Source organism: Portunus trituberculatus, chromosome 29 (genome assembly GCF_017591435.1).
Source record: "Portunus trituberculatus isolate SZX2019 chromosome 29, ASM1759143v1, whole genome shotgun sequence".
Lineage (NCBI taxonomy): Eukaryota > Metazoa > Arthropoda > Malacostraca > Decapoda > Portunidae > Portunus > Portunus trituberculatus.
In genome coordinates, this window is record NC_059283.1 from 14748502 (window position 1) to 14775827 (window position 27326).

At 41.0% G+C, this 27326-nt stretch overlaps 2 protein-coding genes across 2 annotated transcripts; one reads left to right on the plus strand and one right to left on the minus strand.

The window, feature by feature from the left end:
- Positions 1-534: 534 nt before the first annotated feature.
- On the plus strand, positions 535-2130 carry LOC123510649 (protein ALP1-like). Its single transcript, XM_045265971.1, has 2 exons — positions 535-659; positions 880-2130. The coding sequence occupies exons 1-2, from the start codon at positions 548-550 to the stop codon at positions 1908-1910; spliced, it is 1143 nt and encodes a 380-aa protein (XP_045121906.1). The 5' UTR covers positions 535-547; the 3' UTR covers positions 1911-2130.
- A 187-nt stretch (positions 2131-2317) lies between these two features.
- Positions 2318-3817, minus strand: LOC123510606. Its single transcript, XM_045265885.1, has 2 exons — positions 3269-3817; positions 2318-3112 (listed from the first exon to the last, which is right to left on the minus strand). The coding sequence occupies exons 1-2, from the start codon at positions 3815-3817 to the stop codon at positions 2366-2368; spliced, it is 1296 nt and encodes a 431-aa protein (XP_045121820.1). The 3' UTR covers positions 2318-2365.
- Between the last annotated feature and the right edge of the window lie 23509 nt (positions 3818-27326).

Consider the following 27326-nt stretch of genomic DNA (forward strand, 5'->3'; position numbering starts at 1 on the left):
CACACCTTAACGTTTTAGAGAACGTATGGCTAGCGTATGGAAAACGGTGGCACACGCTCAGCATACGCTTGAATAAGTTATGGGTACGCTGCTCCATCGTTAGGGTACGTTGAAGTACGGTGGCGTACGGTGCCGTACGTCGTCGTACGCAGGGACAGCGAGAAGTTTTTGAGCATGCACAAAATTCTCGACGTATGCCAGCGTGTGGCCAGTACGTTATGCATACGCTGGGGATAAGTTAAAGGCACGTTAGGCGATCGTTATCATTCGTTCTCTGATCGTTCCTCACGCGTTGTATTCATTAGTATAATGGACAGCGTGCCCAGAACGCATTGTTGTCGTGTTTGTAACGATCATTGGACGTGTAGCGAACGGATGTACACCGTGTTGGACGTGATGGCAACGGATGCAAAACGTACATAACGTGTTGCAAACGTACTCATTGCGTGAATACCGTATTTGGAACGTTTTTAGAGTGATTGGCTTATAAAAAGGCCTCTTCTTCAGAGGAAACCCTCATTCTGCAGGTAGCGTCTTCTGTGAAGAGATGGATTGTCCGGCTGCGCTACGAAGAAAGTACCAGCTTGCTGTCCTGCAGCATCAGAATGATCTCACTGATTTAACACCGCATCAGCTGCAAAGAAATAGAAGAAATGCAGGTAGGTAGATAGATGTTATATATATATATATATATATATATATATATATATATATATATATATATATATATATATATATATATATATATATATATGTGTGTGTGTGTGTGTGTGTGTGTGTGTGTGTGTGTGTGTGTTTTGTATGTACTGTTGACAAGAAGATACGTACTGGAGAAGAGCCCCATTAATTAATTATTATTATTATTATTTCTATTATTAGATCGAAAGAGAAGAACCTGGGTGAGGTCTTGGATAGGGAGACGCCGACAGTTTGGCTTGTATGACCAGCTGATGGTGGAACTGAGGGCTGAGGACCCAGCATCATTCACCAACTTCATGCGGATGGCTCCAGCAATGTTTGATGAGCTGCTAGAAAGACTTGTTCCCAGGATAAGTAAGCAGCACACCTTCTACAGGGAGCCACTTCCGCCTGGGTTGAAGCTGGCCCTGACTTTGCGTCACCTTGCCTCAGGCAACAAGTATGCCTCAATGAAGTTTGCATGGAGAGTCCCTCACAACACTCAGTCCCTTGTGATCCGAGAAGTGTGTCAAGCCATCATTGACGAGTATGCCGACGAGGTGATGGTTTGTCCAAGTACCCCTGAAGGTTGGAGAGCCGTAGCCGACAAGTTCTTGCAAAGATGGAACTTTCCCCATACATGTGGGGCACTAGATGGGAAGCATGTCGCCATCCGAAGGCCGCCTAACAGTGGATCTATGTACTTTAATTACAAAGGATTTTACTCCATTATTCTAATGGCACTTGTGGATGCTGACTATAAATTTATCTGGGCAGATGTTGGTGGGGCTGGATCAGCATCAGATGCACAGATATATAATGCATCTGAACTGAAAGAATGTGTTGAGGATGGTACTCTGGGCTTCCCTGACCCTGAGCCTCTTCCCAATGACAACCAGGATATGCCTTACTTCTTCATTGGTGATGATGCCTTCGCCCTAAGAGAGACCATGATGAAGCCATACAGTCTTCGGGGACTGACAAATGAAGAACGCATCTTTAACTACAGGCTTTCTCGAGGTAGAAGGGTAGTGGAGAATGCCTTTGGCATCCTGGCTAACAGGTTCCAGGTTTTGCTCACTACAATGCAACAGGACCCCTCCACTGTAAAGCTGATTGTGAAAGCATGTTTGATTCTTCATAACATTATGAGGACCAGGTACCCAGGACTTCAGAACCAGCTGCTGGATAGTCCTGAGAATGAGAACCGTGACTTTGTTTCAGGAGCTTAGCGAGAGGGACGTCACATGGAGGACACCCGTACAGCCAGTGGCCCTAATACTGCCTCCAAGAAGGGAAAGATACAGAGGAATCTCCTGAAGCACTGGGTTAACTCGCCAGCTGGTGCAGTTCTTTGGCAAAACAGAATGATATAGATTATAGACATTCACTTACCCATTTTTACCATTGCCATCATGTACCTACTTCCTTGCTATTTGATAAATGTAGAAAATAAAACACTAGTGCAGTTCAAAAATTTTATTATCCAATGAAGTTTCAAACTGACAAACTATGTCTAAGTCTCAACTGATAAATTGGCACAGCAAATTCTAATAAGTCGAAAGGCCACATTGTACTACAACAAACCACATGACTACAAATATACGAAATGAAAACTGCAACGTTTACAACTGATGACATGACAAATATGAGTACTGTCTATGGCACAAAACTGTCACTAGTTCTCTCATGGGTGTTGAGGGGTACTGATTTCCACACTAGGGTGCTCACTGGGGCTGCTTGTACCATCAAGGCCAGATAAGTCAAGCACCGCAGACAGCCCTGAAAGGTTACCAAAACTGTGACTGCTAGTGGCCGTTCCGCTGGGACTCTGCTGGGTATCTTGAGACTGCTTCTGCTGAACTTGCGGTTCTAGAGGCTGCTGGAGATACTGATGGACATAATCGGCCGTCTGTGACCCCAAGACCGATGCTGCAGGAGGCTGAGGCGTCCACATGTGTGGAGGGGGTTGACAGAGCTCCGATGGTGTTTTGTAGCTTGTGGAAGCTGTGGGTGGGGCTGAAGGATGCTGCACAACACCAGAAGCAGGCACAGCATTCGTGCGGATTGTATGCACTTCCTCGTCACTGTCTTCACTCATCAAATGGGTCAATATGGCGTTGATCTGTGTGCGGGCTTTCTTGAACTTCCGCTTTGGCATAGTTATGAGGCTGTCCCTGACATAATTGGCGAATGCTGCAGTTTCCGTTATGGATTCCCTGGGGTTTGCAAGAGCCTGCAGGAGCTCTCCCGACTCCTTTACCCTCTTCTGAAGGGACAGGAGAATGTCGTCCTCCTCCTGGCCACACCTCCCCTTTTGCTGGGAAGAGGACGAGGAACCTGGGTAGGGTGATCCGTTTTCTGCAGGAAGGTCGGCGCAGGCCTCCTCGGCTGCTTCTAGGTTGCCTCGATGAGCCACAATTGTTGCCTTGACCTGCAAATATGACAATTGTTAGTAAAGAACAACAGCAATAGGTTGCCTCGATGGACCAGAATTGTTGCCTGGACCTGCAAGTACGACAGTTGTTAGGAAAGAACAACAGCAATTCTAATCGCACTGAAATTGATGTGCAGTTTATTTTGTACTTACACTCTTAATTCGCTCTGGCCGATGTTTGACAACTGCCCTCAAGAACTCGAAACTTTGCAATATCCATTGCTCTCTCTCTGTGAAGTCTGGCGTTCCATCCCCACTCTTCTTCTGAAGACGTGTGTGGGCATCCCTCAGGGAGCGAAACCACCCTTGCAGATGATCCACTGTTTTTCCCATAATTTTAGCCTGATCTTCCCATAATTTGGTTTTCTTGTCAACACGTCTGTAGTCAGTCTTCTTTACATTCCACAGTATGTCATTTTCTCTCACAAAGTCACACATTATCTGTTCTTCTTCAGGATCCAAACAAAACTGAGTCTTCTTGGCTCTCTTTTTCATATCATGTGGTTGTAGAGTAGAGATCGATGCAGCAGAGGATGCGGTGGAGCCTGCAGGGGAGGCATCTCTTCGCGGTGGCGAAGATGAGTCACGCCCATCTCTATCACCCAAGACGTCCGAAACTAGAGGTGAAGGTGACAGTGTGGGTGTCTTGCGACCACGGCCGCGGGCCCGTGCTGGTTTCTTGGTCGGTGACCTCTTGCCCATGGCTGGTATAGTTGTGACACGATAGTCCTTGCAGCAACCTTTTTATGCAGTTGACATGCGTCACGTGATCGAGGGACGTACGATACTCGATTGTTACGCGTATGCTACTCGATCGTTACCTGTTAGTTCGTTCCTCACACGTTCCTCACGCGCTGAGTACGTTCCCCGATCGTTGTCTTATACGCTCTGCATACGTCGACAACGCGCCGAAAAACGAAGAGTTCAGCGTACGCCACCGTTTAACATGTTTACCATACGCTAGCCATACGTTCTCTAAAACGTTAAGGTGTGACAGGCCCTTACGGGGTGCTGACCAATTAAGAGTACTTATTTGCTAACGTGCAAGCAGCACACGGCTACAGTGTGTCGCTCACAAAACTATCAGTGCATAGGGGTCCGATAGCTATGGACGTATTCGATCAGGTTTTCTGGGAAGGGTTGGTATGCCTGTATGTTGCTGGTTTGGAAAAATCGCACTGGCGGACTGTTGTTTCGAAACGTCGTGAGTGAGACTTACAGTATTAACTAAGTAAGATTTTTCATTATCTGTAGTAAAGGGCGGAAAGAAAAGAAAGGCGAAATTAAAGGTCAGAGAGAGAGAGAGAGAGAGAGAGAGAGAGAGAGAGAGAGAGAGAGAGAGAGAGAGAGAGAGAGTGGAGGGACAACTACGAGCATCAGGTCTACAAACATACAAGACGAACAGTGAAGTTTCGGTTAGCTTCTCCCCATGTTCCACAATGTTTCGACGAATTTTGCACCGATACTTTTGTGAGCGACTGTACTTATGCTAGTGCGAGGTTGGAACAGGGGACGCAGTGACTGGTTGAATTATCGCTGGTTATTTCCGCCATCCATCGTTTTCCACTAGATAAGTTGCTACACAAGCATAAGCTGCCTCGTGCACTTTTCTGTTTCTTGAGCTTTGCTTACAAACGAGATGCAGAGTCCATCACTCAAGTTAGAGGTGGGTGTCATGGAGGGGAGCTGAAAGTGATCATATTATATTATATCATTCATTTCACTCTTCGATGTCCCTGTGTTTTGGCAGTTGTTGGTTACTTACTTGCTTTGGACCAATGTGCATTTCTGTGTAAACATCGGTCGATGAGATTCATTATATTTACTTACTTTTTTGCGATATGAAACAACTTACCAATTCTTAATGCTTGATCAATTTCATTTTCACTTTTGGTATTATTCTAGAATGACACCATCGTACTTCTTTTGGATTTCAAAAAGAATGTGTCTCTAGTTACAGTGGGATATATATATATATATATATATATATATATATATATATATATATATATATATATATATATATATATTGTCCTGGTACCAGTGGCACCAACGACATATGCAGGTGTGATGGAAAGAAACACCAGGGGGAAGCTTCCCTGTGTTTATTGTAGGAAAATAAAATACTTGGTAGCGAGCGCGTGGAGGCTTGATGAGTAGCCGGCGGCCAGAGACTTGTAGTCTGGGCGCCTTGAATGAAGCTTGTAGCTTGCGTGATGATGCACAATTACAGTCTACAGTGTGACTGTAGACAGTAGACTGTAGAGGTAGACTGGCTGTGCTTGACAGGAAGACCCGTCAAAGAAAGGCAGGTAAGTAGATTGCCAGGCGAGCGTGACTGTACTGTGTGGCGTGGCGTGGCGTGGCGTAGCGGAACAATACCCACGGCCGCAGTACATCTTTACGGTACACATTACATCTTAATAAGTAGTCTCCATCATATTGCTCGACCACGCTAACGAAGGTGTCCTCACCGAGCACTCTAGTCAATACTTAAACACTTCAAAAAGAACAATAATAATAATAAGACATGTCATATCACATAGGTGTGAGAACAATTAAGAAAATATAGTTAGTTTGCAAATAAACATGACATAGTAAGTATAACATGGCTAAATATATTAATTTGATGCAATTTCAAAAGTAAGATGCATTATTGATAAAAAAAAATTACACATTTATGGTAATGACTAGTAAATATATAACATACAAAATTTGTATAAAGACATAGAAATGATACATGATCATGTATAATGAAATCACTGAAACATAGGAACAATGTTACATACATTGTAAAATGTGTTACATATGGTGAATAAAGTGTATGTGTCATGAATATTGTTTCTTACATATAATACATCTAATAATTGTGCAATATATATATATATATATATATATATATATATATATATATATATATATATATATATATATATATATATATATATATATATATATATATATATATAATTGAGCATAAATGAAAAGCATGAAGAGATGATAATGTAAAAAAAAAAAAAAAAACAAACAAACACTCAACTCTAAATAACATAAATCACCTACATACCACAAGTTGAGTAGCTAATTCAACTTGGATAGAGCAGATAACAATGTATAACAGTAGAGGTGCTGCTATAACAAAATGTGATGAATGTTGCATTAATAGTGAAGTTACATACATATAATAAGTACATGATGAATATAAGTGACACTAGCAAAATAAAATATTATGTAGGTATGGAGAAAGCGAAAAAGAATTAAAGCATTAATTTAGTAATAAAAAAAGTAAATTGGAATGTAAAAAACGTAACTGCAAATGGAACCCCCATTAAACACGCGATATACCCTAGGGCCACGTCTATGTGTTAAGGCCTGAGAAGCGTGAATATGTCTTCTGATAAATCAAGCAAATGTACAGTCAAAAAAAAATATTACCTACATGACATTAATCCCTCCCCATGTGTCATCTGGGGACAGCACATAAGAATTTAATATAATATAATGCAATAAAACAATGCAATACAACATAATATAATATTACATGATATAATATAAGAGATACAATATAAGAGATACACTTCACACACCTGTACGTGTCCGCAAATTGTAAGGACATGAAGGTAGAACAGGTGAAGAATCAGAAGTGTATGTTGTTGAAGACTGTGTAGTCTGTACAGGCATGTGTGTAGAAGTAGAAGAAGAAGGTGACTGTGGAACATTACTCTTCTTCAGACGATCAACATGCACTATCTCTGAAATATTAGACTCTGGGTCAAGAATTTTAAATTTGTTGCCGTGGATACGTTCAACTATACGGTAAGGACCTGTAAATTTTGGATTAAGCTTTGATTGACGCTCAGGAGTAGATTTATACACAATGTCATTGACTTGAAGAGTTACAGGTGTAGCACTCATGTGTTGACGCTGGATCATTTCAGTACGAGATGCTTGAAGATTACGTCGTACAGACTCATGAATAATTTGAAAAGCTTTCAGCTGATTTTTAGCATAATCATCTAAAGAGTAAACAGGTATATGAGGCTGAAGCAATAGATCATAGGGCAAACGTTTCTCTGAGCCATAGATGATATAATGTGGTGTTTTTCCTGTGGAAGCATTAATTGATCCATTAATTGAAGCTGCAACATGTGGAAGCCAATCTTGCCAGGAGTCATGAAGTTGACTCACTACATGGCGAAGAACATCTAGAATCTTTTTATTAGCGCGTTCCACTATACCATTTGAGGCTGGATGCTGCACAGAAACAAAAGTTTGTGTTATGTTGTATTGTTTACAAATATTTTGCAAAATTTCATTTTTTGAATTCTGCCCCATTATCACTGAGTAAAACAGTTGGTGTAGTATATGGACAGAAAAGATGTGTTACTAGAGCATGGGCAACAGCATTAGAAGATTTGTTCTGCAAAGGAGCTAACACAACAAAGCGGCTGAAGTAATCTACACAGACAAGGACATAAGAGGAACCTTGCCGACTGCATGGTAGTTGCAATAGGTCAATAGCGACAGTCTCAAAAGGACCTGCTGGAGTAGGATACTCTAAAATAGGCGCCGTATTAGTGTTACCTTTGTGCTGTACGCAAGAATCACATTGAGATACATGGGTAGTTATATCTAGACGCATTTTTGGCCAATAATACTTGAGGCGAGCCATAGCAAGAGTTTTGTCTACCTGGATGACCTGCTTGTGGCGCGTCATGAACAAAATGTAAAACTGTAGGGACAAGAGATTCTGGAATGACAATTTCTTTTACTTCACGGTCGTAGACTTGTACTGTATACGTGAGAATGTCATTATGAATATCAAATTCTTTTAATGGAATAGGTAATTTAGGCAAACTTGATTCATCACCAGATTCTAGTGCATAAATGACTTTACTTCAAATAGGGTCATTACGTTAAGTCTTGGTGAGAAAAAATATGAACTTGTGTCACTGTGGCAATAGCTACATTACGAGAAAGAGCATCTGCGACGAGATTAGCACGTCCAGGTAAATATTTTATCTCTGCTTGGAACTGCTCAACTGTTAGGAACCATCTGGCGAGTCTACCTGTAAGGTTCTTCCCTGAGAAAAGTTGAGTTACAGCAGAATGATCAGTATAAACAGTGACTGGATAATTGTAAATGATATCACGAAAATGTTTGAGAGCCCATACTACAGCGAGTGCTTCCATGTGAGTTACAGAATAGTGTGACTGCTTTGTTAAGAACACGACTAGCAAAAGCAATCACATGTGGATGTTGACCTTTAACTTGTTGCATCAAAACAGCTCCTATTGCAAAAGATGATGAGTCCGTGCAAATTGTGAACGGTAAGAAGTAATCTGGAAATGCTAGAACAGGAGGCTCTGTTAAACAAGTCTTTAGTTGATCAAAGCTTTGCTGTTGTTCTGAAGTCCATTGAAAAGGTACATCTTTCTTTTTAAGTTTATTTAAAGGATGAGCAATGGATGCAAAGTTCTTATAAATGCACGGTAATAACCTGCAAGACCTAGAAATGAACTGATTTGTGCTGTAGTTCTAGGCACTGGAAAGTCTTGAATAGCTTTTACTTTATCTGAAGTAGTATGAATTCCTTGACAATCAACAACATGTCCCAAAAATTCAATGCGGATCTGAAAAATTGACATTTAGGCAAATTGAGCTTAAGGCCTGCTGTTGTGAATTTTTGAAAAACTTGAGATAATTTCTCTAAGTGTGTGTCAGTATCTTTAGAGACAAGAATGAGATCATCCATGTATACAAATAAACCATTACCAATGAGACCATGGAACATAGAGTTTACTAGTCTTTGGCAAGTTAGAGGTGAATTGCGTAAACCCATTGGACAGCGAAGCCATTCATAGTGACCTGTAGGAGTAGAGAAAGCTGTTACAGGACGACTTTCTTTTGATAATGGAATTTGCCAAAATGCTGACTTGATGTCAAGTGTTGAAAATACTGTATTTCCACTACCAATGTTTTGTAAAAGCTCAGAAAGTACTGGTAAAGGATAATGATCAGGTTCCGTGACTGTGTTAACTTTCCTGAAGTCAATGACAACACGGTAAGAGTTGTCTTTCTTCTTTACTAGTAGTAAAGGTGAGTTCCAAGGAGAATAAGACTCCTGTATAATGCCTTCTTGAAGCATGTTCTGGACTAACTTATCAGCAATCTGTCGCTGAGAATGAGGTAACCTATAAGACTGCACGTACACTGGACGTGTGTCAGGTTTCAGCTCAATGTGGTGCTGGACTCTATTTGTAACACCAAGAGGCTCACCAGGAAGAGCAAAAGCTTCCCTATGGTTCACAAGTAAGTTAATAAGATTACATTTCATGTCAGGAAAATCCATAACTTGTACATGAGGCTCAAGCTGAGAAGCAATATCTTCAGCACTTTGAGAAGAAGACTGTGAAGATACAGCTGCTATACATGTTGTGAAGTCCTGCAATGAAGTTGCATCAATAACTGTAACTGAACCTAAGTGAACTCCATCTCTGAGGGTGATAGAAGAGCCAGTAAGATTTGTTACTAAAGCAGAAGTAACATTATCCTTGTGTACAGACGACAAGGTACTTTCTAATGCTAGACGCTTCACTCTTGAAGTGTCAGGGTGCGATAACACAAAGGAACCTACAGGGGCATCCTTGACACGCACTGATATAACGCGAGCACTTGTAGGGCCCACATATTGATCACCAATAACAACAGCTGCACTCATTTTAGGTACAGACACAGAACACTTTGATTCAACTGCATTAGCAGCTGGAACAGTTAGGTGCCTCGTCGCCAGAGACTCGTTGACTCGTGGGAGAGGGGACTCTTCAAAGTGTACACGTTTAGTGGTGACATTTAAGATAGATTTAGGGTTAGATGTAGCATAAAAAAGTTCATCCTTATAAGAAAGTGCCTGATATTTAGGATGAAGAGAAATATCATTTTCTGCAAGTGTATCAAAGCCTAAAAGAGCATCACACTGCAAGGAAAAATTAGAAACTATGTGAAATTTTGCAAGAAAGGTAGAATCATGAGGGTGAAAAGAAATAGGTAGGAGAACACTTCCTATAACGTGTAATGGAGAACCTTCAACACCTTTGAAAGCGCGTTGACATTGTTGAAAGGAAAGCTTGTACAACTGAAACAGTTAGAGATATGCACTTTCTGTGATTAAGCTAACATCTGCACCTGTATCCATACAGACAGAGATTGGTGTGCTGTATGTGTAACATTGAAAGTTCTGACGGTGAGAATTATTAGATGTTAGAGAAGGAACACATAGTGACGCTGTGTTAAGTTGTGTAGCTAGTCCTTCGCTTTGTGAAAGGCAGCTTGCTGAAAATATGACTGTTGCGTGAGTTTGTTGCTTTTGAAGTCTGAGTATTGTTCTACACTCCTCAGTAGGATGTGTACAATTGCCATGGATCATATAAGTTTTAGTGGTATCAGAGTGACTACCACGTGACCAAGACCTATAACGCTGTGGTTTCTGGTCTCATGAAAACTGTCTGGAACGAGTGTCATGGTCACTGCGTTAATTTTACTTCATAGATGAAGCTATGGTGCTATACTGAGCATTTGATTTTTCATGTTTTTGAAAGCAACGTTGTATTGTGTGTCCAGTTATATTACAATAATGGCATATGACAGGATTAACTTTCTGCTTTACTGTTTCCTTAGGTGAGACACTAGAACTAGAAGTAGAGTCAGTAGGTGCAACGTAGATAGGACGTTGGTTACACAGTTTAACTGCTAACTTAGTGGAAAAATTCAAAAGACTTTCACCTTTTGTATACTGGAGAGTAGAGGCAATGTGACGTTCCTCTGGACTTAACAATTGTATGTAATATTGAGATTCCATGATAAGACGAAAAGATTCCTCATCTAGAGTACCATTTTGAAACCAGGAAGAGGCTTTGAGAGAAGAAACATCTTTGTTAGCTAACTGTGCAGAACGAGCCTGTGCCCTTCTAAAATCTGAGTTTCCAAAATAATTTAACATTGTCTCTGCAGCATCAAAAATTTGGCTGTGGTACACAAAAAAATTGCAAAAAGTTTACTTTAAACTTTTCATAATCATAGTTTAAAACTTTGGGGTCAAATGCTGTAGCAGTCATAAGGTCATTAGCTAATGATCCAGGGACAAGATGAGAACGTACAAAACTAATTTGATCAGCTCCTGAATGAATTTGAGAATTACGAAGAACATCCTCACATAGTTGTAAAAATTGAGCTGGAGAATGTGTTAATATCTTCCCCACTAAATTTCTGAATGGAAGAGTCATGTTGTAAAAGTTTAATAGCTGGAGATGCTACATATGTAAGAGGTAATGTGACATTTGTAGTAGATGTAGTCACAGGAGTGAAAATATTTGTAGCAGTAGTAGTGGTAGAACTTGTAGCAGTAGTAGTAGTTGTAGTAGCAACAGGGTCAGACATTGTGACAATTTGATGATAATAAGATTTACCACTACGTAAAAACATACACAAAATTGTTATATATATAGTTACCACTCCAATGAAATTGTGTTGGACCACGTACATATGTGTGCTGTGTACACGGACGTAACAGAGACGATAACTTGAGTCACATACGGGTCAAATGTGAACTTCTCAACATACTCTGTGAAAATTGAATAATATTAGTACGAGAGTACTCACAAGAACATAATTGTATCAGAGTTGAGAAAAATAAAATATGAAATTATACTAAGCACACTTTTGCAATAATCAAGAGATATAATAATGACAATTTACACAATAAAATGAATAAAGTGCTGTACTAATGATGTTAATATAATTGTAATTAAGAATGCAATGAAATAATTATAAAAACTTGGCAAGTAAATGATTATGGAAAGTGCATACTGAAAGAAAACATGAATATAGGAGTTACCCTTAAAATTTGAATCAAAGAAAACTGAGTGTTTTATGCTTACGTAAATAAAGAAATTACTGCATATAATCCTAACACATCAAAACATGCACAACAGTATAATCAGCACAGACACAAAAAAATAATGTGTAAATGTGTATTCACTGAAAAAAAAAAAGTGTGTGTACTTGCACAGAAATAATACTTGGCACATCAACCTCAACAACAAATATGGCGTCTGTACAGAGCCAATCAGGAACCGTCTTCACTGGAGATCAAATATGGCGCGCCTATTTACGCGGAAAGACACTCACTGGTACTCTAAAAATATTCACAGAAAATTAATCACTGTGGTTATAAAGTTTTACTCACGACAGGTGATACTTATAAAGTAGCAGAGATGTATAGATGTCCTCAGCTCCACGAAAAATTCTTGTCAGGGGCGGTAGGCTGGGGGAAGCAAGAAGGGACGGACGGCGTCACTAGGCTGCAATGTGGCGGTGATGTCCTGATCACGGGCTGTGGGCGGCCACCATCTAATGTCCTGATACCAATGGCACCAACGACATATGCAAGTGTGATGGAAAGAAACACCAGGGGGAAGCTTTCCTGTGTTTATTGTAGAAATACAAAATACTTGGTAGCGAGCGCATGGAGGCTTGATGAGTAGCCGGCGGCCAGAGACTTGTAGTCTGGGCGCCTTGATGATGATGCAGAATTACAGTCTACACACTGGAGTGTGACTGTAGACAGTAGACTGTAGAAGTAGACTGGCTGTGCTTGACAGGAGGACCAGTCAAAGAAAGGCAGGCAAGTAGATTGCCAGGCGAGCGTGAGTGTACTACTGAATGTGTGGCGTGGCGTCACTGGCGTGGGGTAGCGGAACAATACCCACGGCCGCAGTACATCTTTACGGTACACATTACATTAAGTAGTGTCCATCATAATATATATATATATATATATATATATATATATATATATATATATATATATATATATATATATATATATGGCGCCAGCGCCATTTCCTGAACCGGATCATAACATTATAGTCTGATTCGTATTCCCTAAAATGTGAAAGAAAAACGTGCCCGAGAAAGTACACACATTAGTGCATACATACAAATGCACTGGTGCGCTCTCTCTCTCTCCCTCCTCTCTCTCTCTCTCTCTCTCTCTCTCTCACACACACACACACACACACCGCGTAGTGTAGTGGTTAGAATATTCGGCTCACAACCGAGAAGGGTTCGAGTTCCGGGCGCGATTAGGCAAATGGCTTAGCCTATTAATTAATGTGTCGCTCCTGTTCATCTAGCAGCAAGTAGGTACGGTATGTAATTCGTGGGGTTGTGGCATCGCTTTTGCCGGTGTGTGGAGTGTGGTGTGGTCTCAGTCTTACCCGATGATCGGTCTATGAGCTTAGAGCTCGCTCCGTAATGGGGAAGACTGGCTGGGTGACTAGCAGGCGACAGTGAATACACACACACACACACACACACACTGTCAAAGCGTCATTGTCTCGGTAACCTTGGTACATGGCCCTTTGTCCCAAAGATCAATGCTGATACGTGTGTGTGTGTGTGTGTGTGTGTAATTCAACTTGGTTCGCCTACTGGTCACCCACCCAGTCTTCCCCATTACGGAGCGAGCTCAGAGCTTATAGACTGATCTTCGGGTAGGACTGAGACCACAACACACTCCACACACCGGGAAGGCGAGGCCACAACCACTCGAGTTACATATCGTACCGATTTTACTGCTAGGTGAAAAGGGGTCACACATTAAGAGGCTTGCCCATTTGCCTCGCCGCTTACCGGGACGGTGTGTGTGTGTGTGTGTGTGTGTGTGTGTGGGTCAAAAAGACTAATGAATTAGTGAGAAAGACAAGTCTACTGAGGATATTAGGAATATTGACCAATCTGAATATGACCTTTCTATATGTGTGGGTATGATTTGGGGTATACTGGGTTTCAGTTGTTCGTCGAACAACTATGTGTGGAACGGCTGGCAGTTAGATGAAAGAAACTAAAAATTGGGAGGTAAATTTTGACCACGCTACCATTGTTTTTGTTGCCTATTGGCGTTTTGTTATTGTTTTTTGTTGTTCATGTTGCTGCTGCATTAGTCATTTGTTATTACTGTTGTAGCAGTGAATCCTAAGGAAAATTCATGTTATACATTTCTGTGATCATAAGAAAATTGTGATGCAAAAACAATAGTTTATACATTTTTTTCTTTTCGTCTCCATTTCCTTCGACGTTTTTAGAAACTGGATTGCTTTTATGTAATTCCTTGTTAAATCATATTATGTCAATCTGCACTAGTTTGTGTTTGTGATGTCTCTATGTATAATATGCCTTAATATTACGTTATATGTTGTTACGTTCACCGGTTAAACTGGTAAGATTGGCATCGGGGAGCCGGTGAACAATAACAATAAAAAAAAGACCACTGCAGGTTCAACTGGTGAGGAAATGCAAAAGGGGGTCACTTTAAAAAGCTATTTTAATAACCCATAATGAAATTGACATATATAACAAGAAACATGAAACAGATATATAAAATGAAACACAGGAAAATCACATACACATATACATATAACACAGTAATAAATACAACAATAAAAAACCCAACTTGATACCTAACAATAATCCTAATCCTATATAGAGGCAATGTGGAAAACACGGACGAGGGGAAGTGATACTTATGCGGTGTCGCAGTGGTGAAATGCTGGGTGATGGTTGATCCCACGGTAGACCCAAGAGGCGTTGTGTTCACTGGTTGAGGCTTGGATCTCAACCAAGAGCTGGCTCAACACTTCCGGTCGAGTCGAATGGGGCCGCGTGAATCCAACTTCGGGACATTAGCGGGGCTTCATGAAACGGTGACGTGGAAGGTTCATGAGACGGTGGCGTGGAAGGTTCACGAGACGGTGACGTGGAAGGGAGGCGGAGAGGTGGCGAACGAGGTAACAAGCGGAGGAGGTGATGGTAGTGGAGTATGTTACGGGCGGGCCGTAACATTTCCTCCCCCCTAAGACCTCATGAAGGAGGTGAGACGGGAGATCTTGATAAGGCGTCGGCGATGATGTTGTCCACCCCCTTGATATGGCCACTTGTAGATGGAAGGGGCGGGAGTGATCCGGCGTCCAGACCACTGGTTCCGAGGAGAGAAACGCCTTGAGGTGTTGGAAGGCTTGGTCACAGGTCGAGGTCCAGTGGAAGGGGACGGAAATGCTGGTAAGGTCCGTCAGGGGGGCGGCCAGGGTGGAGAAGTTCCTACAGAATCTTCTGTAGAAACCAGCCATCCCCAAGAACCTCATGAGAGCTTTCCTGGTGGTAGGGACAGGGAAGCCAAGGATGGCCTCCACGTTGGCTCTCTTGGGGTGAACCTTGCCGTTCCCCACCACATGTCCCAGGTAGACCACCGTAGACTTCCCGAAGGTGGACTTGGCCAGGTTGATTGTAAGCCCGGCTTCCTGCAACCGACCCATCAGCCTCCGAAGACGGGTCAGATGTGTCGCCCAGTCGTCCGAAGTCACCACCAGGTCGTCCAGATATGCAGATGTTCCCTCCAAGTCCTGAGTGATGTAATTTATAGCCCTCTGGAAGGTGGCGGGAGCATTAGACAAGCCAAAGGGCATCACTGTGTATTGGTATAGTCCGAAGGGGGTGATGAAGGCGGATATTATTTGGGCCTCGTCCGAGAGGGGAATCTGGTAGTAACCTTTAAGTAAGTCTATAGTGGTTACAAATTTGGCTACTCCTATACTATCTATAAGGTCCTCTATCAAGGGCAATGGGTAGGAGTCTGGCACCGTCACTTTATTTAATTTCCTGTAGTCGGTGCAAAATCGACTACTACCATCTGGCTTAGATGTTAACAGGCAGGAGAAGCCCAGGAGATATACTAGGTTCTGCAAGGTGATGACAGAGCAGATAGTCTACCTCTTTTTCATCAAGTCTCTTTTAATGGGTGAAATGCGATAGGCTGGTTGTCTTATAGGCTTGATGTCATTAGATATTAATGTTATGTCATGTTGGATAGTATTACAAACTCCTGGAAGGTCACCTGTGATTTCTGAAAAGTCTAGCAATAACTTTTAAGATCAGACTGTTGTGAAGGTGTTAAGGAAAGAAACACCTCATCAAGGTTGGACATGATTTGGCTGTTTGAGGGGCGTCCTTTAGGTGACGAGAAGAGGAATTCGATGTCGGACTCTTCCTCGGGAGGCACAGAACCAGACTCCTTCCCTACCAGACATACAGGTACAGTGCGAGACAAATCGTCCTCTGGTTCTCTGGAGTGGTAAGGTTTCATTAGATTAATATGAACTAGTTGAGAATCCTTACGACGGTCAGGAGTGTGGACCACATAATTTAATTTAATGGCCACAACATAAGGTCCCATGAACTTACTGTGAAGAGCATTGCCTGGAGTGGGGAGAAAAAGTAAAACCTTGTCTCCTGGTTTGAAACTTCTCATGACAGATTTGGGAAAAGAATTCTGTTGCATTTTAGTTTGAAATTTGAGGAAGTTTGATTTAGCAAAAGATCTGACTTCACTGATTTTATTCTTAAGGTTACTGATGTAGTCAGACACACTGGGGCTTGAAGGAGTATTTTGAGTAAACCATTGATCCTTTAATATTTTGAGAGGCCGCCTGATCTGTCTACCATAGAGTAATTCAAAAGGGAGTAACCTAAAGAATCTTGAGGAGATTCTCTTAAAGCGAAGAGAAGGAAAGAAATACTTTCATCCCAGTCTCCTTGATGCTCCAAGCAATACTTCTTCATCATGGATTTTAATGTTTGGTGAAACCGCTCCAGACAGCCTTGGGATTGGGGTGGTAAGCCGAGGAGGTAACATGGTCGATGTTTAGCTCATTCACTATCTGTTGGAAAAAATGGCTAGTGAAATTGCTACCCTTGTCAGACTGAATTTGTTTTGGAATTCCTACCGAGGTGAAAAATGTATTAGATGTTTTACAATGGTCTTTGATGTGATGTTCTTAAGAGGAATGCTTCAGGGTACCTGGTAGTGGGATCCATGAGGGTTAACAAATACTGATTCCCTCGTTTGGTTTTGGGTAAGGGCCCTACGCAGTCTAGAATGATCTTTTCGAAGGGCTCCGTCTGAACTGGAATAGGCGTCAGAGGAGCTGGCACAAGGCGTTCGTTAGGCTTACCCACAATTTGACATATGTGACATGTTTTTACATAGTGTGACACATCCTTTTTCATTCCTGGCCAAAAAAATGTTGAAGAGCCTTCTTGTAGGTTTTTTGGATGCCTAGATGACCTGACAATCCATCATGAGCTAGTTCTATAATGGCTGGTCTTACAGACAAGGGATGACAACTTGATGTGTTTCTGACCAGGTGTCTAGTTGTTTCAGTTCAGGAGGTCTGTAGGCACGCATCAGGACTCCTTCCTGATAATAAAAACAAGGCAATTTAGACATATCCTTTGTCTCACTGGCAACATGTCTGATCTTAGCCAAAGTGAGATCCTGTTCCTGAGCATTAATCAAATTCTCCTTTGAAATGATGTTATTATACAAGTTGTCAGTAGAGGCAATCATTGGTGGAGGAGGTGATGAAAGGGCAGGGGACTTGGACTGAGACCTGGTGACTGCACACACTGGGAAGAAGTGAGGGATGTTTCGTCCAGGGTCTTAGTGGGACTTTCTGTTAAGGGAGAATCAAGAACAATTAAGTTTGGAACAGCCAAGTTACCCGCAAGATCATTACCCAGTACAAGATGTACCCCGGTACTGGCAGTTCACCAGGTTTAATGGCTACCTCAACCTCTCCTGAAATGAACGGGCACTGTAAGCTAATATTAGCCAAGGGATAGGAGAGCTGTGATTCGAGACCTGTAAGGATCACCTTCTCCCAGTGAAAGCCTGTTTGATGTTAGGGATGACATCTTCCTTAAGATGGATTGGGCAGCACCTGTATCACGCAGAACCTTGATATTTATTGCCTTGTCTTTACCATCAGTCAGGGACACTTTACCTTGATACATGTACGAGTCATAAAGTTCTAGAGGAGAGTTGACAGGGTTAGCTAGGGCCACTGGTTTCTTGTTCTCAAATGTGTTAGGTTTAGGGGCCACAAAAGAAAGTTGACGTTGAGAACCCTTGCAATTTGGGTGTCTACATTTCTGGATCGTGTGACCTGGCTTCTTACAGTATGTACACCAGGGGGAATTATATGCATTTGGCGAGAATCCGGTTGGCTTACCACCCGCGCCCCAAAACCTTCCCCAAAGGAGGACCTAACATTAGATAGTGAACCACGACCTCTACTACCCAGGGATCCCATCAACAAAGCAAACGCATCAGCCACTTTAGCGGCAGACATAAGATCACTCTCTCCCGTTCTTCCACATGCCTCAGAATATTAAAGGGTAACTTGTTCTTCCATTCTTCCAGGACCATTAGATTGAGCAACTCCGAAAAGGTGGTAATGTTAAGGGCGGCTAACCATTTCTTAAATTGTCTTAGTTTCTCACTAGCGAATTCAACATAGGTGTGAGACTCTGGTTTCACATACTTTCGAAACTGTTGTCTGTATCCATCAGAAGTGATAGAGTAGGCGTCTAGAATGTTACCTTTGATCTCTTCATATTCTACCTCATCACTAAGGCCGTTGTATACCCTATAAGCTTTTCCTACTAGCTTAGGGACAAGGAGAGACACCCACTGATCCTTGGGCCATTTATTCCTATTAGCAATGTTCTCAAAAGCGCGAAATGACCCGTCAACATCAGATTCATCAAAAGGGGGAACTAGCGGAGCAGCTGTAGCAGGATTAAAGCTTGCTAACTTTTTCTTTATATCTATTTCTTCCCCTCTAAACTTAGCATCATTTCGTAGGGCTAACTCCTGAATTTCTAACTCTTTCTCCTGCCTTCTAAGTCGTAACTGAAATTCTCTCTATCTTCTTTTTCTGCCTGTAGTTGCATTTGTTTTTCCTGCAGCCGGTATTCTAGTCTAAGCTTCTCAATTTCCCATTGACTTATCCTACTCTTATCCTGTTCTTCCTGGAGACTGTGTATTATAGTCCTCGTAGAGGCTGACATGGGAGTTAACTCTTCTATGGCATTTCCTAGCAACTGACCTTCTTGCACTAGATGTTCAACAACTACATTCTTAATGACCTCTTTAGTCATCTGAGACGTGATGGGAACATCAAAATGTTTAGCGATGGTCTTCCATTGGTCCTTCTTTATATTAGCATCTTTAAGTTGTTCCAGAGAAGGGTCGGCACAAAAATCTTCAACGTTAAACTGAGCGGAAGCCATATTAAATAGATGTTAAACCACAAAAAAAAAATGATAAGCGAATTACTTAAGTGAGGAACTTGGCAGAGTGATAATAAAGGCAACCTTGGAAATTACCTAGATTATACTTAAGTAAACACTTATGAGTACAATCACTAATGAGGGGTAAACTAGAGAGTTACGGCATTAAGAGGGATCCGGATTACTCTAGTTACGAGACTTGAGAGTGAGGAGCGAATTGTACTGAGACTTGTTATTGATAAGGAGGCGGATTAGTCTGAGAGACTAGTTAAAATGGCCGATTCTAACTAGCGAGAAAATGATCCGCGAAGTGAGGGATTGAGGGTTCGCATGAACATATGATGATCCCAACACTTGGATAACACTTATTACACACCTGCCTATGTGCAAAAATAGAGATAAGTGCTATCGGTGAACACGCCTTTCTACCTGGTTTCCTGCTCTACCACTGCTATGCGATACCAATGAAAGTCACGAAGCACGTTTAACCCAAAAGGAGCCACTTGATCGCACAAAGGTAAATTTAAACCACACGCAGAGTAAGTCACAGAAAAAACACATCAGAGTCACAACACCACAGAAACACAAAATAATGTAATCACAGAAAAAAGTCACTGGAAAAATGGAACACTGAACATGGGTTATAATGGTCCTGTCACGGTCGCCAATTGTTACGTTCACCGGTTAAACTGGTAAGATTGGCATCGGGGAGCCGGTGAACAATAACAATAAAAAAAAAAAACTGCAGGTTCAACTGGTGAGGAAATGCAAAGGGGTCACTTTAAAAAGCTATTTTAATAACCCATAATGAAATTGACATATATAACAAGAAACATGAAACACAGATATATAACATGAAACACAGGAAAATGACATACACATATACATATAACACAGTAATAAATACAACAATAAAGAACCCAACTTAATACCTAACAATAATCCTAATCCTATATAGAGGCAATGTGGAAAACACGGACGAGGGAAGTGATACTTATGCGGTGTCGCAGTGGTGAAATGCTGGGTGATGGTTGATCCCACGGTAGACCCAAGAGGCGTTGTGTTCACTGGTTGAGGCTTGGATCTCAACTGCTTTCCAGAAAACCAAGAGCTGCCTCAACACTTCCGGTCGAGTCGAATGGGGCCGCGTGAATCCAACTTCGGGACAGTAGCGGGGCTTCATGAAACGGTGACGTGGAAGGTTCATGAGACGGTGGCGTGGAAGGTTCATGAGACGGTGACGTGGAAGGGGAGGCGGAGAGGTGGCGAACGAGGTAACAAGCGGAGGAGGTGATGGTAGTGGAGTATGTTACGGGCGGGCCGTAACAATGTATATGAAGTGAACCTTTGGACTTCGAACAACTCGGCCCTCGAACAATAGCGAGTGAACAAAAAGTTGAATAAAATTAACCCCCAGGTATCGAACAAAATTCAGATCTCGAAAAAAACTGAAGGTGGCTGAATCCAGTCGAATTAGGGTGCATTTACACCAAGCGAATCGAATCGATTCAATTCATGAAAAATCAACACGATTCATCGTGTTGATTCGTCACATTAGTTTCAATGTAACTGTTTACACTAGGAGAATAGAATCAATTGAAATCGTGATGATTCAGAATCAGTGATTGGTTTGGACCCATTTTTTCATTAGTCAAGGCGATTCAGACGAGAGTAAGCACCATGCTAGTGGACGTTCAATCAATTTAGTAAGAGAATAACGTGATATATATGATCCCAGTGATCCTGTGCGCCGAAATCATGTGCATGTATTGTACTAAACCATAGCAAGAAGGAACTGCTGTAGTCTACGAATTACAAGGCAATATCATTCTGCATATTCTAAGAACAAATGACAACAGAAAGTGTTATGGACATGGTTTTACATTTTCATTTGGCAAGTGTAGGGTGTATCGTATGCTTTTGAAATACGTGATATAATGTAATCGCCAGTCAGCCAGGCACCAACCAGAAAGGGGGAGGGGTGTAAACTTCCTCATATTTCCCCCTGTGCCTCTGATTTCATTCACTGAATACTACGGTATGGCACGTCACAGAGTAAAAGTTAATATGACAAAATAAAAGAATTAACATAGCTGTATTTTGTTTTAATATCTTCCGTATACCGTTAAGCATAAATAAAGAGTAGACTAAATGTGATAATATTGTATCAACAGGTGCCCCAGTTTCTTCCGCGGTGAATGTATATATCAGTGGATCATTCTGTCCTGTCACTCTACAACTCCACCTGCATGGCGAGACAAAGTATTCTCTCAGTGTCACGAACTGACATAGCTTCTGCTGTAGGCCTATTACTTCTTGTTGGTGACAGGCTCCACCAACATCTCAAATTATTCTGTGGTTATCCTAAAGAAATCCTAAAACCTCTCCGGATTATTGAACAAACCAGGGAACAAATTTCCAAAGCTCCAAAATTCAGGTCTCCTAGAATTAACTGCATGCATCCATATTTGTTGCCGATGCTGACGACTGCGCTTCGTTAGCCACTGTAACTCTGTTATTTCTGCAAAAGCTAATACGTCCATACTTCACGAAGGCTGCCTCGGTGATGAATCATCTGAAGGATGTGAATCAGTTGGTTAGAACTATGCAGATTCAAAATGACTCAATTCAAATGATTCTTCATGAATTGAATCGAATCGATTCCCTTGGTGTAAAAGCAACCTTAGAGTGACAGTAGTGCCGTTGGCGGAGGTGGACTTCAATTCACTGTCTTTTTTTTGGTTGCACGTTGTCGCCTTGCTCTGATCCCCACCTGTGGTCAGGACATTTGACCAGTTTTTAATTTGACCAGAATCAGTCACCAGGTATAGTTGGATGGTTAAATAATATTTCATATGAACACAGGGATTTCTCCATTTATGTGAGGGATACGTTCCTGAAGGGATCACGTAATGCAAAAATCGCATAAAGTGAATATGATTACTGAACTAAACTGTATACTGCTCGAGGTTTCACTGTCAACCAAAACTCTTTATATCCCCCATGGAGATGAATATAAAATAGATTAATCCATTCCTGGAAAGAAGTCTGAGAGCGACTCAGCACACAACCCATGAATCCTGCAATACGTATCCTACATAAAACTCTGTTGTGCACCTCTCAGCAAGAATAAATAAGTGATCGTCATTGCTATAGTAATGGCGTCTGACAGCAAGACAGCATGCGCTGATCATCCAACTACGTTTCTCATGCATCAGTAGCTGTGCTCGAGTTGAAGCGCCTCTGTGCTGCGATAAGCTGTTATAACAAATATGGTAGCTGAAACAAACATCTCGCGAATTCTCCTAACTCGAGATTTGCCATATCAGCAAAGCATCTCGTCATCACGTTATTCTAAATAATCCGTTTCACTAAAAAAAAAAAAAAGACTAGGTTTTTCTATCTCGTGTTTTTCCAAGATCGCTTATTCTAAACACCCATAAATAGAGAGATCCCAGCCTCGCTTGCCAATCCAACACTATCTATCATATCCATGTCCCATAAAGCTCGCCACCAAAAGGGAAACGGATTGAAATTACTTACATAGTGTCCTATGGGGAAAACAGTTTCTGATCTCGAACAATACGGACATTGAACAGTCTTCTGGAACGAATTATGTTCGAGGTCCGAAAATAATATATATATATATATATATATATATATATATATATATATATATATATATATATATATATATATATATATATATATATATATATATATATATATATATATATATATATATTGGCTTCACATCGTTAAGGATTTTGCGTTGATGAGAAGGTTCGCGTGGAATAGTCTGGAGGAAATGAGGTAAGACCCGGAATTTTGTGGTGCATAATTGTTCTTGGTGGATTTTAAATCTGGAAAGGGTCCAGATGAAAGATTAGGTGGGTGTAGTTCTGTAACCCTTGAGGAATTTGAGAAATTCAAGATGGCTTCCAAGATGGCCGCAAAGAACCAAGGACTATGAAAAAATATGTAAAACTGTGAAAATAGTCATTGCTTTTAATTATAAAATGTTACAATGCACGATTAACAACATCAAAGGGCAGATAATGCCTACCTGTGCACACAGGCTGGAACATAAAAAAAAAAAAAAAGCTGAACTGACAGCTTCCCTTTCAGTTACACTGAATATTCCAATTAACATTAAATGTAGATAATCAATTAATATAATGACTGGTACAAGTGTTTCCTTCAGATATATATATATATATATATATATATATATATATATATATATATATATATATATATATATATATATATATATATATATATATATATATATATATATATATATATATATATATATATATATATATATATATATATATATATATATATATATATAAGAAAATCATTGATAGTATGTTCGGAATATGACATTTTGAGAACAGAAACTCTGCAGGATTTACCTGACATGGAAAATGTATGTGGACACTGTTATTAGAATATATAATAAATTAAATATCATGAAGTATGCATGTCATCACAATATGTTTGGCAAGGCAGCCGTATTAACAGACTAGACAACGAGAATATCTGAGGTGACAAAATACACACTTCTTTTCCATGTATTATAAATGCAGTGTAATAAGAGGTACACCATCAAATAGGTAACTAAATGCTAAGTTCATTATAGCTAAGAGAAAGAATAACTTTACCACTATGAGGTGCACCACTTTACTTTAGGTGTCCGTTACTGGCTGTCATCAAGCTCATCTTCATCTACAGAATCCTCATAATTTGTTTCAATATTATCCATGACCTCATCAGTATCTTCTACATCATCATTTCTTAATACTTGCTTTGTTCTCAGATTATTGCAAATCTCACTCGCTCCACATTTGCAAAATGTAGAGCACGCTACTTGAGCACCTGCACAGCTACATTTTGAAGAGGAGCACTGACTGCTGCCACAAGAACACTGAATTAGTTTGAGAACTTCTGCTGGTGCGACTTTAGCATCCTGTGGCAGAGGAATAGCACAAAGAAACTTTTGGAGATGATCCTTTTCCCAGCCAAATTTCTCTGGATCCAAGCATGGCGGTCCCTCACTCAAGGCAGCCTTCCATATACAGGCCTGGAAATGAGCTCGCTTTGTATTTTCTCGAAATGACTCAAGGGTTGGAGGCAATGACTTCAGTTTTGGCAAGAGACATACACCTTTCCTACCTGTCTTAGCAGCCCACACTTTGTAACGTATATCTGACATAGTTTCGCCAGGCTGACATTTCTGGCCATAGCAAGCAGCAACAAAGTTTGTTGCCTCACAAAACACATCTTTAAGATCAGCAGAAATGTTTCCTAGATGTTGTAGCTCATAACCTGCTTCCAGAACCTTTAAAACCTTTGCTTTACCTATTCCAAAGTAACCTGCAACCGTGTCGCATCCAGAAAGTGCGTGAGCTGAGAGAAGCTGTGGAACAATGTTTAGATGTTTAGATACTGTTTCACTAATGTTGATTACAGAGCGTCCCTGGCTTGTTGGCTCCATTAACAGTATGGCAGTAAGGTTCATTTCAAGATAGTAATGGGTTAGCAAAACAAATACATCCGTGTCATCACTAATTACCCTGATATTCTGACATCCAATACCTGACAAATACACCACTTGCTGAGGGATTATAATATCAGCTTCCTCATGCAGAGTCTTCAAGTCATGTCTTGGGATAATCAGGCCATTGCTTACTTCTACTGGTACAGGTGACTTTCCAGTTATAACCAGACTGTTAGGGTTTCCCAAGCCCTTAACAGTAGAGGTAAGCATATCGCAAATCATGTCTATCAGTTGTATCTTATTTTTTGTGACGGTAAGCACAATTTGTTGTGGAGGCAGGGGTGAGTTTAGGGATAGCTGGTGTTCCCTAGAAACAGGTGTCGCACGGGAACACCTTGTACCAGACTTGGCACTGTATTCGAGATATCTGTCAAAAATAACATGCACTCTGCAGTTACCTTTCAGTTTTCCAGTTACATATTTGATGTAGTTCAGTACAAAATCTTTTACAGTGCCCTTCGCTGGCCAGTGAACAACCCAAAGGAGAGCACAGCCATCTATAACTATTGCATCTGCAAGGCCAATTTTGCGGGTTGACTCCTCCACCTTCAGTTTTGTCTTCAGAACTGACTTTGATTTAGCAACCCTCATTTCACCAGTTTCTTCTTCAAACATTGAAGTAGGAACATGTGCCAGTTCATGACTCATCAATTCCTTTACATTAATTTCACGTGAGTTCATAAGAGCTAAACCCCCTTGCAAATATTAGACCAGACTCAAATTGTTCTGATGGTCCTGTTCTGGGTTTCTTTTTGGCCTCTTTCATAGTCACGACTGCCTTCTTAAGGGGCTGTTGGAAACCTTGTGGCCAACTTGCCTCATATTCCGTTTGTTGAGCTTTGCCAAGAGTAACTGCATCTTGAACATTTACTTCAGCGGGACATATCCGTCCTGTTACTATGTTGACAAGTCTCACCACAGAATATGCAGTGCAGTTTGAAGTCGAATTCAGGCACCTGAGATCGGCGAAGTCTTTTATGAGTTAGAGGTTCACTTTTTGACCGTTTGACTCCTTTTGTGTGGTACTGGATGTTTGACTTTGAGGTGTAAGTAGACACACAGCTTTTGTGACATTTGATGGTAAAAGTCTCATCCTCATCTAACAGTTTTTCCAATGATTCATGGAGACTGTCACCACGTTGTTGACTGGCAGCAATAATGGACCTGATACGTGGTGTTCCTGATGTTATCAGTTTCTCTGATGATCCGGAACACTTGAAAAAACACTCTGTAGTCATCTTTTACTTCTTATAATCTCTGAAATGTACAAAATTGTATATTGGTGTTTGATAGATGTACTAAAACTGCTACCAAAATAGCTGTACACCATACGAGAAAATGCATGGATAACTGGATGAAGGACCAGACAGATGGAAGACCAGTGCATGACAGTTAAAGAAAATATGATGGATGGATGGCGAGACGGATAAATACATGAATAGGTGGACACACACAGAGATGCCGGTGATCAAAATACCCCTCGTTCCTACATGGGTCAAAGAGTAATAATATAGGATTACTGCATAATGTCACCACTTCAGATGACTATTAGCAGTACCAATTAAAACATGTGTACACAAAAATTAATCACCAAAACAGAATTTTAACCCTCCCCATATTACGAACACTTCTTCGAGTATAACACCTGTGGATACTTGAAATTTTGTAATAAGTGGTTTTTAATGCTCACTTAAACATGTAAACCAAGTTTGAAAACCTAAAATATATAATGATGATTAATATGAATGAACGGGAATAAATTAATACTAGTATATCTGCATTTTGCTACTGTCAGGATATGGTAATCATCTTGGCAGCCATCTTGGATTTTTCAAATTCCTCAAGGGTGACAGAACTACACCCACTGGATAATTAATCTATACATATTAAAGTTTCGAAAACCACTTAAAACAATTATGCACCACCAAATTCCGGGTTCCATTGAATATCAGCGTTTGGCACCTAGACTAATGATCTCGTTGAATGTTTCCCTTTGTGTCTCACAACTCAAGGGGTAGTCACAGCCTACCCTCTAAAGACAGCTCTCCTTCTTCACACAAAACTACATGCACTTACCACACATACACCCTTCACTCCAAATCAAAATTTAAAAGAAAATGGGACCCAAAATAAACAGCCTCGGAGTCCCTTCTGGGAGGGGACCAAAATGTCCCCAGGTCGGACACCTCTCCTGTTGAAGACCACAAATGCCTTGACACCTCCCTCAACTTTTTCTACATTAACTTCTGCAACATTCGCGGTCTTAGATCTAATTTTCAATCTGTGGAACACCACCTCTCCTCTACTAAACCTCATCTTTTCCTCACCAAAACACAGCTGTCTGAGGCAACTGACAGTAGCCCCTTCTCTGTTCCCTCCTACTTTATCTATTCTCATTTTCATTCCAAAGCTGGATGTTGCGTCTATGTACGCAACGACTTAACTTGCTCTCGTGC

Coding starts and splice junctions, on each gene's coding strand:
- LOC123510606 (XM_045265885.1), bottom strand. CDS start 3,817: ATGGGCAAGAGGTCACCGACCAAGAAACCAGCACGGGCCCGCGGCCGT. Junction 3,113..3,268: donor GGCCAGAGCGAATTAAGAGT/GTAAGTACAAAA, acceptor TCATATTTGCAG/GTCAAGGCAACAATTGTGGC.
- LOC123510649 (XM_045265971.1), top strand. CDS start 548: ATGGATTGTCCGGCTGCGCTACGAAGAAAGTACCAGCTTGCTGTCCTG. Junction 660..879: donor AAGAAATAGAAGAAATGCAG/GTAGGTAGATAG, acceptor TTCTATTATTAG/ATCGAAAGAGAAGAACCTGG.